This window comes from Saimiri boliviensis, chromosome 11 (assembly GCF_048565385.1).
Source record: "Saimiri boliviensis isolate mSaiBol1 chromosome 11, mSaiBol1.pri, whole genome shotgun sequence".
NCBI classification, from domain to species: Eukaryota; Metazoa; Chordata; class Mammalia; order Primates; family Cebidae; genus Saimiri; species Saimiri boliviensis.
The window spans coordinates 32,275,184-32,291,304 of NC_133459.1; the positions used below are offsets into that span (position 1 = coordinate 32,275,184).

Sequence of the window (16,121 nt, forward strand, 5' to 3'; positions counted from 1 at the left end):
CAGGGAGAGGAAGTTTTCTGTTTGAAGAGCCTAAGGTATGTTAATGGACCACATAAGGCAATTAATTTGTCTGCTGAGGAGTACATCTTATTATCTGCTATTGTACCTAGGAGGTCTCTATAGGCCCAACAGCACCTACAGAGGACTCCTAGGGACAACAGCCCAGAAGCCGGGTCTTATGGCCCATGAAATAGTCATGCCTATGTCATTGTATCACTGAGGGTGGGGCTTGGTGAGCTCTGATCTCAAAACCCAAGTGAACTTGACATGGGATTTCAGATGGAGCTGAAATCACAGACTAGGACTTTGACAGGGAGAACATTGTCACATTTCCTCGTCCTATCTTTTCCCTCCATCTGGATTCTCCAGTGACTCACTTTTCCTGGAAAAGGTCTGGGGATACCCTTGAGGGGAGCAAGAAATGGGAGCCGCGAGGCTACACCGTGCTCAGGAACCCATACTGGGTGGGGTCAGGTATAAGGAGAGAAGGAAGCAACAAAGACGGTGGAGAGCTGCATCTTTGAAGTGAAAAGAGAATCAGGCTGAGTCATGGGGTTTGATCCTAAGAGAGAGAAGGGAAAGCCCAAGGAATTGGGTAGAGCTTGAGAAATGGCCAATATATATTCTCTGCCTCCCTGAGCCTCAGCCATCTCAAATACAAAATGGGGATAACAGTAGCTACTTCATGGAGTTGTGGTGAAGACTCAATGACACATGCATACGAAATGAAGCACTTAGCCCAGTGGCTGCCACACAGCATACGCTCAACAGAGGCTATTCATATGATTCTTGTTCAGGCTCCCAACCATCCCAACCATCCTGCACCACCTTCCATGGATAGCCTTCTCCTCTAGCATGCAGGATCTGGGCCCCTGTTGGTCATGGAGCCCGCAGGGCCTGGGCTCTCACCGAGGCACTCAGGGTCACTGCCTGTCCAGGTACCATTGACTGAGCAGTGACGGCTGAGCAGGCCTGTGGCGTAGTATCCTTCCCGACACTCATAGACGATAGAGCTGGAGAAAACCAGGCCATCACTGAACACGACTCGGGCATTGCTTGGAGTCCCGGGATTCCCACAAGAGATCACTAGGAAGACAAAAATGTACATTATTCACCAGAACGATGGTGGGCATCACCTGGGGGACTGAGAACTGCTCAGAGTGGAAGCCACATGCTGTGTTGGAACCCCGTGGATAGAAATGCCTCTCATGCTGCTTTTGCATCAAATTGTCTCACCCCTAGACAGGAAAGAAAAACTCCTATGAACCTTTTGAAACTTCTGAACAAATTCTACTTTTTTTTTTTTAAAGAAAAAAGATAATCTATTCTATTATCGTCCTTAAAAATTTAAACATAATTGCTTAATATCACCAAATATCCCATCAGTGCTCTATTTTCCTCAATTGCCTTTCTCGCTCTCGCTTTTTTTTTTTTGAGACAGTCTCGCTCTGTCACCCAGGCTGGAGTGCAATGCATGATCTCGGCTCACTGCAACCTCTGCCTCTTGTGTTCAAGCAATTCTTCTGACTTAGCCTCCCAAGTAGCTGGGACTACAGGTGTGGGCCACCACACCTGGCTAATTTTTGTATTTTCAGTTGAGACTGGGTTTCACCATATTGGCCAGGCTGGTCTCAAACTCCTGAATTGTGATCTACCTGCCTCAGTCTCTCAAAGTGCTGGGATTACAGGATGCCCAGCCATCTTTCTCTTTCTTTAACAGTTGATTTGTTTGAATCAGGATCCAAATAGGGTCTGCACGTGACATTTGGTTGACACATCTCTAAGAGTTTGAAACCAGGCAGAGGTTGCAGAGACTATTATTTCTGCTTCTGTAATTAGTTACAGAAACCGGAACATCTGTCCTGTAGAACACACTTTCTGGATTTTGCTAACTACATCAATGAGGTATGGTTTAACATGTTCTTCTATCTCTTGTAGTTCCTTTCTGTAGTCAACTTCTACTTTCTGGCAATGGTAATCACAGGTGGTTTGGGCCTTTCCTATTGCACTGAATCAGGAAGCACAGAATGTCTGGATGTTTTCTTGTTCATACTGTTGAGGCTCATCAATGATTTAGGGCGTGTCTGCCTAATGTGGCATTATGAAGTCTCCATTAGTTTTTCACTTAATAGTTTTAGCAGTCATTGATGATTATTGACCAGATTCATTATTTCATTAGGGATTGGAAAGTGATGATATTCTAATTTTATCATTCTTTCTGTATTAGATTTCATTAAGAAAGAAATTTCCTATCATCAAATATATGCTTATGCTGAAATACTGTTCATATAGGAAGGCCAGATAATGCTTGATTTTTTGTGTGTGGTTTCTGTTTTAAATCAAAGATCAGAATAATGAGTTGGTTTCCTAGCAAATTCCAAAAGTGACCAATGTGTTTATTTAAGAATCATACTTGAACTCATGAATCTAAAGATATTTTCTATGTTCCCATCCATTGCCATTATTATTCTTATTGATGCTCAGATTCTCCATCTTTGGCCAACGGGCTCTTCCAGTTGGCTCCTGAGTCCCTTTAACGTGACACCAGTTATCTTTGGTGTAATCCTTGCTGGAGTGATGAGATGTTCCATATTTGTCTTGTATATTTCCTGTGCCAGCCCAGAAATTAGCCATTTTCTCCAAAGAGTCTAGTTTCTTTTAATGGAGAATGGACTACAATCCAGGCACTAAGGGTACTCATTGCCATTGATCTGGTAATTGATTCTAGACTTTTAGAGTTAGAGCTGGGAAAGTAACTCTTAAATTGAAAATACATTGAGAGCACATGAATGCACAGAGTGGAAAAACAGATAATAGAGACTGGGAAGGGTGAGTCAGGGGAGTGGGAAGATGAAGAAAAGTGGGTTAAAGAGCATGAACATACAGTTAGAAAGAAGAAATAAGTTCAGTGCTCAATAGCAGAGTAGGGTGGCTATAGGGAAAAATGTATTGTACTTGTGTGATGGACACCCTAAATACCCTGATTTGACCACTGTGCATTACATATCCATAACAAAATTTCACATGTGCCTTGTAAATTTGAAAAAATAAAAAATAATTAAAAAGAGAAAATATGAATTTATACTGATATTATCAATCCAAATTTAGAATTAAGGTTTTTTCTTTGACTTTTTAATTTTTATATTTTCTCTCTTTTATTCTGAAAGTCTTAATTCTTAATGACAATAAATAACTTGTATTTGTTTTATCCATATATATTATGGTATTGTGTATGTCATAGTTTCAGGATAGTAACATCAATATTATTGTTACCAATACAATTGCTCAGAACAGTTTAAGTTTTCTTTGTAGCTCCCTTTGTCATTGGGATATACACCATAGTCCAATTCCATTTTTTTCAAGTCAGCTGAAGTAAGTATTAGGGTTATTAAGTCATCAACTTGATACACAGTTAGGTTCATTTGTTTCCTTAAGGATTTTGATATTTAGACATTGCATGTTTCTAATCTTTGATTTAATTTAATTTTCTAAGTATGTACAACATTTATGTGGTCCCAAAATAAAATCTACAAAATGATTCCTATAAAATTAGCCCAACAGATAGGCCTTGACATTCATTCAGCAAATATTTGTGTTGCCTGGGTGCCCGGAATATGACAGTGACCAGGCTATGTCCCCTTGAGGAGCTTAGTCTATTCTAAGAAACCTACCAATCAACAGATGAATTAAGGTATGACATATTAAGTGTTATTGTTGAAGGGAAAAAGCACGAAGAAGGAGGCATCTTATTGGGACTGGAGATAGGAGTTTGAGTAGAACCTTTAAGGACAGGTAGGAGTTTGTCAAGAGCAGTCATCAGAGCCACACGGATTTGATTTAACAGCTGAGAGTAAGGTTGAGTGTGCATATGTATATTCTCTCTCTTTCATTTAACAAACATTCACTTCTGGGTCCAAACTCATAACCATCCACCTTCTGTCCCTGAACACTCAGGTAACTGACATGGTAACTGGCTCCACCTGGCATCTTGGTAGTGTGGATGAGGATGTGGGTCACATGAATACACAAGAATATATTAAATTCTCCCTTGCATTACACTCCTCCAATGCCACAAACCTCTCTTGCTATGCCTGCAAAATTCTACAGAAACAAACTTTGCAAATAGCCACACCAGAAAGGCAAGACTTTGGGAAGACAAATGGGAGAGGGCTCTGACTCCACTGTCTCATTTCCCAGGCAGGAGTCCCCTGATGGTGACGGACTAGAGCAAACCTGTTCAACCCGCAACCCATGGGTGTGTGTGGCCCAGGATGGCTTTGAATATGGCCCAACACAAATTCATAAATTGTCTTAAAATATTATGAGATTTTTTTGTGATTTCTTTTTTAGCTCATCAGCTACTGTTAGTTTTACTGTATTTTATGGATGGCCCAAGATAATTCTTCGTGGCTCAGGGGAGCCAAAAGATTGGACCCCCCCGGGGCTATAGCATCTCCCCTTGCTCTGTAGGACTACTCCACAAGCTCAGTTTCCAGCAGCCTGCTCTCTAACCACTGCCTCCTGTCCCCTCTGCTCCCTCTCTCTGCGATTTGTTTTCTGGTGATTAGTACTATGGGGATCTATAATCCATTGATCCTATCACTTTCTCACTGCCTTTGACTCCATTCAAAAATCTGCTCCCTCCTTACCCAGCTTAGATGCCAAGATCCATCATAATCTCTGCCTCACATTCACCCTCCTTTCCCTTGCTGCTTCTGCCAATGTCTTCGTTGCTTGGCAAATCTCCAGCTCTGTACCCACACCTAGGTGGCAAAATGAGGTTGAACAAAAACAGTCTGATGCTGACTGCTCTCACTTTAAATTAATGATCCCCCACCTTAAGTGAGCCCTCAGTGAGCCTGGCCATTTCACACTTCCCAATTCCATTACACTTGTATCTTGCTAGATGATTATTTCATATCTTCCTCTTCCACATCTTCTCACTCAACCTTACTCTCAGCCGCTGAACTTGCTTCCTACCTAGGAGAGTACCATGCAGGCTTTTTTAAGAAAGAGAGAGACAGAGATTTGGGGACTAGCTGCAAAAGGTTGGACTTTGGAGAGAGAGATTAAAATTTTTTTTTCCCAGAAACTTAGGAACATATGGAAAAATAATAATTTCTCCTATTGGTGCTACCTCAGACAACACCACTGAGGGTCTAGATTACTTGTTTTGTAAAATTGGATTTGTATATCTTTTGGCACATTGGATATTTATCTAATGTAGCCTCTTCCCTTACTGTAAGCCCCAGGAGAGCAAGATGTGTGTCTCTGTCTGTTCAGGCTCGGAGATGGTGCCTTCTTGCTGTGTCCTCACATGGCAGAAGGGAAAGGGAGCTTTCTGGCGTATTTTTTTTTTTTTAAGTAAGAGCATTAATCCCATTCCATGACCTAATAACTTCCCAAGGCCCGACCTCCTAATACTATCACTGGGTGACCAGGTTTCAACATATAATTTTGGGAGGTCACAAACATTCACACCATGGCAGTGTCCATCTTGGTCACTATTGTGTTTCCATCACATTCCACAGCACTTGGCACACAGCTGTTGAATGAAACTATATGCGAAATGAATGAAACAGTGGGTCAAATTCAGTCTTTTTTGTTTTTTTCTCTTTTGAGATGAGGGTGGGAATATGTTTGTCCTTCAATTACTAATGAAAATGCACATGAATTATCTTTTGCAGTCCCTAACAGCCAGGTTGAGGGTTCGAATGGGGCCACAGTTTTCTCTGTGAAGGCAGGTGCCTGGGAATAAGAGCAGGAGCAGGGGCGAGCTCTGGGGCTGGGCAAAGGGGAGAAGCAGAATGGTCACATACATTACCTCCACACTCAGGCTGCGAGCCGCTCCACGAGCCATTGGCTTGACAGGTGCGCTCTGACGATCCCCGGAGCACATGGCCAGCTTCACAGCTGAAGCGCATCACACTGCCTGGATCAAAGCTGTCTCCCAGACGGATTCCATGAGCCGGGATCCCAGGGTCACCGCAAACTCCCACGTTGGTTCCTATGGACCACAGCCACACAAACCCGGTTGTTTTTTATGGAAGAAAAGGGAGTGGAGAAGTGGGAGAGAAAGATACTGGGATGTGACCGAGGGGAAGCAGTGGGCCCCATGAATGAGGGAGGCGACACCTGACTGAGCCTAGCACAAGTTACCTGCACGCGCTTCTGCCTTCCTACACAATGGTGGAAGAACATGATGATCTGAGGTCCTGGGTAAGTCCCCGGGAACCACACAGGGAGGGGAAGCAAGAAGGCGGAGGAAAGGCTCTGTGGCCTGCGCCAGTCTGGAATTTCAGTGATTCAAACTGGCCACATGTCCTCCTTTTCCGCTTCCCCTTTCCTCCAAACACCTGCTGTTTCTGTAGTCCCATCTCCTCTCCCGTGCCACTGTCTTAGCTTAGATATTCAACATTCTTTGCCAGAACTACTGCAAGAGCCTCCCAGCTGATGTCCCTTCCTTGTAAACTATCCCTCTAATCCATCTTTTACTTTGTCCTCTAATCTTAACAATCACTAACCATCTGACTTTTTTTCTTCAAATAATGTTTTTCTGCAGAAACATCTCTACTGGCTTCCTAATGCCCATAGGATAAAGTCCAAACTCCTTAGCATAGCTTCATGTCTCAGCAGCCTGGCTTGGATCTTGATCCTCGGCCTTTATTTATTTATTTGTTACTTTTAAAAAAGTTTCATTTTCTCTTTAATTGACAAATAATCATTGCATATATTATGGGGTACGAGGTGATGTTTTGATGCATGCATTGTATATTTCCAAATAACTGTAGGAGAGAATTTTAAATGTTCTCACCACAAAGAAATGATAAATATTCAAAGTTACCAATGCTGGGCCTTTCATTGAGGACGCACTACTCACAAATTATACAATACAGGTGAGCTCTAGATTAAACATCTCAGACCCTCTCATTTCATATTTGCTCCACCCCTTGCCTCTTGCTACATTCCTGCATTTTTTCTGGCTGCTGGTATTGCGCAAGCCCACTCAAGAGAGCTCCAAGGACCCAAGGGGTGAAGAAGGGTAGAGTACAGGAGACAAACCCACAAGATCTATGGTCCACCCTGCAAGGCCAACACATTTTGTGATACAGAAATGTGCAGGGGATGTCCTTAGATCAGTCCAGGCCATGGTAAACATGAGGAAAGACAGAAAAGTTACAGAATAAGTGACAACTGTGTGAGAAGATAGTTACAACTGTCATGGAATCTATCTCCTCATGTAACCATGTGTGGGCATCAAATGGTAACATCTGAGTGACCACATCTAGTTTGTTGGAGCCAATAAATGTTTAAGTCATGTGTACCCCACCACTTTCCATTTATGTCTCTTCCACTTCTCAACCTCGGGATTATTCCCTTTCCTTGTCTACTCTCAGACTGTGAGACACTACATAACCACATGTTCTCCATTATGTTTCCCACCATGGAAGGGGGATTCATTTAACCTTCAATGTAAACATTAATAAAAGAGAGCCCGTCACATTTGGCTAGGTTTTCTTATCTTTTGAAGGTTTCCAGTATGTAATTCATGCAACAGGCAGAACTGGGTCTTCCTGGAAACAATCTTGATAGTGAGCAGCTCTAACTCCACACACTGACTAGCTGACCTCAGCTGGGGCCAACATTTTGTAAACTAGGCACAAGGGGATTGACATGGTTTGGCTCTGTGTCCCCACTCAAATCTCATGTGGAATTGTAATTCCCAAGTTGGGGAACAGATCTGGTGAGAGGTGATTGGATCATGGAGTGGATTTCCCCCTTGCTGTTCTCGTGATATTGAGTGAGTTCTCGTGAGACCTGGTTGCTCGAAAGTGTGTCACACTTCCTTGCTTTGCTGTCTCTCCTGCCAGCCATGTGAAGATGTGCCTGCTTCCCCTTTTCCATGACCGTAAGTTTCCTGAGACCTTTCCAGAAGCAGAAGCCTGTACAGCCTGATTAAACCTCTTTGTTTATAAATTACCCAGTATCAGGTATGTCTTTTGGCAGTGTGAGAACAGACTATACAGTGGTGTTCAGTCCTAGGGCCTTTTTCTGCCAGAATGGCCCCCACTACAGTAATGGAGGCTTCTAGTTCAATGAAAGAAGGGAGTCTGGATAGGATATGGCACCATGGGGACAGAGTAGATAGACGGCAACTATTTACTGAAGAGGCAAAGAGAATGACAGTAGAGCTGTGGGTGGTGAACTTCCTGATGTACGTCTCAAACTCCAGAAGTCTCTCCATAGCCTTCGTGGCCCAGTGGCTTATGGCTCAAGGACTCAGGAGGTATTGTGGTGCAACAGTTGGGTCCACTGCTTGGACACAATGAGACTCAAAACTTTGACCTGGAATTCATGAGTGTGTATTTCATGGGACTGGAAGGAGATGCTGTTGCAAAAGATGACATCTGTTTCAGAAAGGGAGGAACCATCTCTAGATCTGTGGTATATACCTAATGCTACTTCCTAATCACCTATTCTTCTCATCCCTCATATTTTCATCTAAGGCATTTAAGGTTAACTCACTATCCAGCCTTCATGTTTCTTGAGTCCCTTTTCATTCTGTTTTCAGAGAGCTCCAGAAGGCTGGAGAGGCAACGTACATGACCCTTGTCCTCCAATGCTGTATTGCCTATTACTTCTGTCAGAGGTCCAAGCAGAAGGAATCCAGGGCACAGATAACAGGACTTCCTCTAGCACAGCTTAAATGAGTCCTCATGGCTCCTATGCAGTCTTGCCCAGTTCCTTAATTAGGTGATTAATGAGATTAATAGGGGTGAGAGGCCAAGGTCCTGGATGATCATATAGAATGATGTGTCTGGGATTTCCTGGGTAACCAACAGCCCTTGAAACAGTGGCTTTGTGACTCTTTACTTTCTAGAGAGATGTAATGAATATCTTGTTAAATATTTTGGCAGTGACCTGACTTTTGGGAGTCAGGCTCACTGGGAATGTCAAACTGCAAGAACAGTGGCACACCTTAAGGGTAAGGTCCCACATCAAGAAGAAGCCTTCTGTATTAGGAGGAGGTCATGTTCCTTTCCTCTGAAGGGATCTGGCCTGGGAAGGGCTAGGGGTTAATTTCAATGCCAAGGTGGGCCCCCTGAGGAACATCAAGCTACATGAGCAGCTGCCCTCTTGCGGGCAACATGGAATCCCTTCCCAGGGCCAGGCAGGACCCTCTCAAAGAAGATAAAGCTGCAAGGCTCTAATATTTTAGCTTGGTGGTTTCTGCTATTGGTGGGACAATTCACTTGTAAATATTTTGCTCTGTTATACGACATTGCACATTCATTTCTGGTTTGGATACTATGCACATGGGACCTTTGGTAGTTCTCTACATTTGTTATTTTGATAGCATCGATGAGTGTCCTCATTAGCAGTAAAATGAACTTAATAGGAAAAGTCTGGGGACTGGTGTTTCAATACAGTAGGGAAGAAGACTGCACCCCACTAGGTAGCTGGGACATAGGACAAGTTGAGGGACAGTGATAAGAAAAGGAAGCGGGAAACAGGCTGGGGCCTACAAGTCTGAAGAGAGAACATGGGAGTGGGCTTGGACCTGAGCTGATCAACAGGAAGACTTGAACTGTCCCCAGGAACTCATAAAATCAAATGTCTGGACAGGACTCTGGCCATAGGTTGACGTAAAAGTTGTGCCCTTTCTAGTTTTGCCATCCCTGGGCATGGCCAGAGCTGACTAAGGGGATAAAGCTCAGCTCAGCCTGCCAAAGGCTGAAGTTCTGACCTCGTCTCGCTGTGCTCTCTACCTTTGAGGGAAGATATGAGGGTTCCGAGGTCTGATTTCCTCCCATCCATCAATCATGCTCACACCCTGGGGGCTTGTCCATACCCCATCAGTCAAGTGTTGCATTGGAGCCCTTTCCCCAGTGCCATGCCCCATACCTGAACAGTGAGGGAGGGAGCCAGTCCAGTGGCCATCCAGCCCACACATGCGGGTGCTGTTTCCCACCAGGGTCCGCTTGCTGGTGCAGCTGTACCGCACCACTGCTCCCACAATGTAGCTGTCTCCGGACATCTGGGAGTGAGGTGGGGAGCCTGGGTGGCCACAGGACACCACTGTGGGGGAAGAACAAACATCGCAGTGACTGCACAGGGATGGATCACCATCACACAACACGTGCTAGGCTTCTTGAAGCAGGAGGTGGGGAAGAAGAGAAACCTGAGGATGTCTACTGAAGCAAACTTCCTGCTGGCATGCCCACCTGGCATTGGCAGACAATGCCCACCCACCTCAGTGGACAGTTTCCGTATCTATGAAATCAGAATAATACCTGCTCAGCATGTAGCAGATACACAACATTAGATGTTTTTCTTTCTTGCCTCTTATGCTTACCTCTTCCTATTTCCTCCTGCTCAAGATACCTCTGGCAGGAATGTGTTACACAGAGTACACATAAGACAAAATGGGAGCTCTGCCACCCTAGGACTGTCTTCACTGGCCCCAGATTCCAGAATGAGAGCCAGTTATAGACCTTTTCTAACTGCATCTTACAGTTCCCTCATCAGTTGTCCCCAACCTGTCCCCTATAGTATGCAAGTTCCCTTTACTAAAACACTGAAGTGTAACTGAAAATAAGTGACAAGATTAGAACACCAGAACTGAGATGTCTACGCGAGGGCAGGGCAATGCTTTCAGCATCACTGGGGTTGGCCTTCCCATTGATCTTGTCACAAGTTGATCCTAAGGTTCTCGCATTTACTCAACACACATTTATTGAGTGCCTGTCATGTGCTAGGCACTCCATGTGTTTGGGAGAACAAAGTCTATACTAATATTCTCATGGGGGAAGAGAGACTACAAGAAAGAAAATGAGTAGGTAATTCTAGGGGTTGCTATGAAAAGCTGTTGTCAGGAAAAGAGTGTCCTGGGATGAGATGAAGGTACAATTTTTGAATAGGATCATCAGGGAAGATCAAGTGACTTTGAGAAGTGACTTGAATGATGGGAAGAGGCCAGCCATGCAAAATCTCAGGGAAGAGTATTGTCAGGGATGGAACATCAGGCATAAAGGCCCAGAGGCCAGGGTGAGTTTGCTGTGTTTGAGAGACAGCAAGGAAGCCAGGGATGCTGGACTGGAATGAGCCAGGACAGAATGGAAGAAGACAAGGGTGGAGAGGCCACTACGAGCCAGATGATGGCATGAAATCTGGGGTTTATTAGAAGGATGTTGGGAAGCCACTCGAGTTACATGATCTGATTTACATTTTAACAAGATTATACTGACTACCGTGTGGAGAAAGGACCAGGTGGTGCAAGAAAGATGGAGCTGTTGCAAGAGTTCAAGGAGAGATGATAATGAGTTGGACCAAATCTTGGAGTCTGGTAGGAGATCCCTGTAATCACTGTACCCAGAAAGGACACAGGGCATAGCATGCAGGCAGACCACGACAAGTGATCAAGAGGTCAAACCTGGGTTGGGCCAGTGCTGACCCTGATGATGAATTTTGGTAGGTACTGGGATGGTATGAATGGGTCTTAGGTATCTTCACCTCTCAGTGTGGTCTTAGTATGGGTCAAACATTGCTCTACATGCTCATGGTAGATTATCTGCAAAGACTGCTGATACTAACAATTCCTCCCATCAAGGGGTGGAGTCTGTTTCCCCTCCCCTTGGATCAGGCTTGCCTTGTGAATTGCTTCAAATAACGAAACTTGGTGGAAGTCATGTTGAGCCAAATTACATCCTTAGAGGCTTGGCAGCTTCTACCTTCATTGTTTGGAGTACTATGTCACCATGTAAGGAAGTCTGGCATAGACTACTGAATGACAAGAACTCATGAGGGGAGGGAACATGTGGAGAACAATCACATTGCCTCAGCTGACAGCCAGCACCAAGATGTGAGTGAGGTCATCTGGGATCTTCTCGGCCCATCTGAGCCATCACAGCCAATAACATGTGGAGCAGAGATGAGCTGTCTCCACTAAACCCTGCCAGAACTAACTGCCAATGGTAAGCAAGAAAATAGCTGCTGCATTAAGTCACTACGATTTGTTACACAGTATGTGCATAAAAAGACACTTAAAACCATACGTCATTAGAGAAATGCAAATATAAAGTACAATGAGATAGTGCTTTGCATCCACGAGGATGGCTATAATAAAAATGAACAATAGCAAGCGTAGGAAAGAATACGGAGAAATAGTAACTCTCATACACTGCTGGTAGAAATGGAAAATGGTGCAACCACTTGGAAAACAGTTTGGTAGTGCCTCAATAAGTTAAATGTAGGGTTTCTATGACACTTTGTAATTTTCCTCTGAGGTATATGCCTGGGAGAATTGACAACATATGTTCATACAAAAACTAATACACAAATGTTAAAAACAGCATAATTCATAATAGGCAAAAAATGAAAACATAATAATCCCAAAGTGGAAATGTTCATAATAGTCTCAGTTCATCTATCAACTGTTGAATGGTTAAACAAGATATGGTATATTCATATCATGAAACAGTATTTGGCCAAAAGGAATAAAGTAGTGATGTATGCTAAAACATGAACTTTGAAAATTTTATGTTAAGTGGAAGTAGCCAGACACAAAAGACACACATATAATTCCATTTATATGAAATGTCCAGAACAGGGAAATCCGCAGAGACAGAAAAGTACATTAGAGGTTGCCAGGAGCTGGGGTGGGGGCGGGGAATGGTAGGTGGCTTTGAAGGGCTGCTTGGGAATGATGGAAGTGTTCTGGAATTAAACAGTGAAGATGCTTGTATAACTTTGTGAATACACTAAAATCACTGAATTGTATACATCAAAAGAATGCATTTTATGGTGTGTGAATTATATTTCACTAAGAAAAAGAAAGAAAAAAATGTAAATGGATTTCAGCTGAAAGAAAAGATTGTCAGATGGGATTTAAAAATCACAATTACATGCTTTTTGGATAGAGAGCAGTGAAAAACACAATAATAAAAAAATACATCATGCCAATACTAAAAGAAGGAAGCTGGTTATAAGTTACAGGAACACCTAGTTTTATTGTGCTTTGCTTTAGTGGGCTTTACAGGTGTTGTGTTGTTTTTACAAATGGAAGGTTTTTGGTAATCCTGTGTTGAGCAAGCCTAACAGCACCATTTTTCCAAAAGCATGTGCTCACTTTGTGTCTCTGCATTACATTTTGGTAATTCTCACAATATTTCAAATATTTTCACTATTGTTGTATCTGTTATGGTGATCTGTGATCAGTGATCTTTGATGTCACTATTGTAATTGTTTTGGGGCACCACGAACCACGCCCACATAAAATGGAGAACTTAATTGATAAATGTCATGTGTGTTCTGACGGCTACGCTGGCTGACCATTCCTTGTCTGTCTCCCTCTCCTTGAGCCCCCATCCCCTGAGATGCACCAATATTGAAATTAGGTCAATTAATAGCCCTATGACCCTATGATGTTCTCTGAGTGTTCAAGTGAAATGAAGAGTTGTGTCTCTCACTTTAAATCAAAAGCTAGGAATGATTAAAAGCTTAGTGAGGAAGGCATGTTGAAAGCCGAGACAGCCCTACACCAAATCATTAGCCAAGTTGTGAGTGCAAAGGAAAAGTTCCTGAAGGAAATTAGAAGGGTTATTCCAGTGAATACATGAATAAGAAAGTGTAACGGCCTTATTGCTGATATGGAGAAAGTTTGAGCAAGTCTTTATTACAGGGGGCTGCCCTGTGCATTGCAGGATGCTTAGCATCATCCTTGGCTCCACCTACTATAGAAAGTAGGTATGTCTTCTATCCGAAGAGCAAACCAGCCACAACATTCCTTTAAGCCAAAGCCTAATCCAAAGCAAGGCCCTAACCCTCTTCAGTTCTATGAAGGCTGAGAGAATGGAGGAAGCTGCAGAAGAAAAGTACAAAGCAAGCAGAGCTTGGTTCATGAGGTTTAAGGAAAGAGGCCATTTCTATAACATAAAAGAGCAAGGTGAAGTGGCAAGTGCTGATGTGGAAGTTGTAGCAAGTTATCCAGAAGATCTAGCTAAGCTAGGTCATGAAGGTGGCTACACTAAACAACAGATTTTCAAGGAAGACAAAACAGCCTTCTATTTGAGGAAGATGCCATCTAGGACCTTCTTAGCTAGAGAGAAGTCAATGCCTGGCTTCAAAGTTTCAAAAGACTGAATGACTTTCAGGTTAGGGATGAATGCAGCTGGCGATTTTAAGTGGAAGCCAATGCTCATTTACCATTCCAAAAATCCTAGGGCCCTTAATAATTATTCTAAATCTATTCTGCCTGTGCTCTATAAATGGAACAACAAAGCCTGGACAATAACATGTCTGTTTGTAGCATAGTTTATTGAACACTTTAAGCCCACTGTTGAGACCTACTGCTCAGAAAAAAGGGATTCTTTTCAAAATAGTGCTGCTCATTGACAATGCACCTGGTCACCCAAGAGCTCTGATGGCGAGATTCTGTACATCAGAACTGGAGAGGTACAGGAATTGAATGTTGTTTTCGTGCCTCCTAACACAACGTCCATTCTGCAGCCCACAGATCAAGAAATAGTTTTGAATTTCAAGTCTTATTATTTAAGAAATACATTTCATAAGGCTATAACTTTCATAGACGGTGTATTCCTCTGATGGATCTGAGAAAAGTACATAGAAAACCTTCTGGAAAGGATTTACTATTCTAGATGTCATTAAGAAGATCTGTGATTCAAGGGAGGAGGTCCAAATATCAACATTAACAGGAGTTCAGAAGAAGCTGATTCCAACCCTCACGCATGGCTTTGAGGGGGTTCCAGACTTCAGTGGAGAAGGTCACTGCAGAAGTGACAGAAGTAGCAAGAGAACTAGAATTAGAAGCGGAGCCGGAAGATGTGACTGAATTACTGCAATCTCATGATCAAACTCGAACAGATGAGAAGCTGCTTCTTACGGATGAGCAAAGAAAGTGGTTACCTGAGAAGAATCTACTCCTGGTGAAAATGCCATGAACATTGTTGAAATGACAGCAAAGGATTTAGAACATCACGTAAAGTTAGTTGATAAGGTGGCAGCAGGATTTGAGAAGACTGACTGCAATTTTGAAAGGAGTTATACTTTGTAGGTAAAATGCTATCCAACAAACATTAGCATATGCGACAGAGAAATCTTTCATGAAAGGAAGAGTCAGTCCATGTGGCAGGCTTCACTTGTCTTATTTCAAGAAACTGCCACAGCCACACCAGCCTTCATCACCCTGATCAGTCTGCAGTCATCAACACTGAAGTAAAGTCCTTCACCAGCCAAGAGTATGACTTACTGAGGGCTGAGATGATTGTTAGTATTTTTTTTTTTTAGCAATAAAGGATTTTTAATTAAGGTATGCATATTTTTGGCATGATGCTATTGCACACTTAGACTATACTGGAAAACTAAAAAATCAGTGTGACTCATTTTATTGCGATATTTGCTTTATCACAGTGGTCTGGAACTGAACCTGCAATGCCTCCAATGTATGCCTGTATATGAATATAGTTACCTATTAATTATATCAATAGCAACATTAACAGGGTTTGGGGTAAGCTGATTCCAACCCTCATGCATAACTTTGGTGGCTTCAGGACTTCAGTGGAGGAGGTCACTTCTCCACAGAAGCAGCAGCAAGAGAACTAGAATTAGAAGTAGAGCCTGAAGATGTGACTTATACTTCAGATAAAACAAGCATTGGGATGAAAAGTTACTATGGATAGGGTCATGTTGATAAAAGCTGCATTTTACCAGAAGATAAAACAATTTGAGCCCATCAGAGGTTCTGACTCTCAGCTGGTACCACCTTATATAGGTAGTGTCCATTTCTGACCCCAAACAATTTGCTGGTCAAAAATGGGATTGGCTGGCTGGCCAGAGTTCTTAGGCAAGGAAAATAGAAGCAGTGAGCAGCTATACCAGGCTCCTGTTAGATCTATAGGCATGAAGGCATAAAAAAATGCAGTTGCCCAGACTGGAGGGCCTACAAAATGCATATAATCTGCCAAAGGTAGGTGAATTGCTGGATGGCCTTAACTGCACATCCATTACTCCACCTGGAGTGCATCTTCACCTGTGCTACTCGGAAGATGGGGGAGAGAGAAATCTACGTGGATTCACCTTTAGGAACCAGAGGGGAGAGCAGG

General features: G+C 43.0%; 1 protein-coding gene across 7 annotated transcripts in view; it reads right to left on the reverse strand.

Moving 5' to 3' along the window:
- CSMD2 (CUB and Sushi multiple domains 2) overlaps nt 1-16,121 on the reverse strand; it is a 620,269-nt gene that overhangs the window by 28,289 nt on the left and 575,859 nt on the right. For 6 of the 7 annotated variants that reach the window (XR_012512371.1, XR_012512370.1, XR_012512369.1 and 3 more), the window contains 3 exons: nt 9,907-10,080; nt 5,825-6,007; nt 910-1,086 (listed from right to left, as the gene is read on the reverse strand). Coding sequence is in view for 3 of the 7 variants with exons in the window: in XM_074380476.1 (XP_074236577.1) it covers nt 910-1,086; nt 5,825-6,007; nt 9,907-10,080 (534 nt within the window). In the remaining 4 variants the exon portion in view is untranslated. Of the gene's footprint in view, nt 1-909; nt 1,087-5,819; nt 6,008-9,906; nt 10,081-16,121 lie in introns of those variants that run through there. The other variant, XM_074380478.1, reaches the window with a different exon arrangement.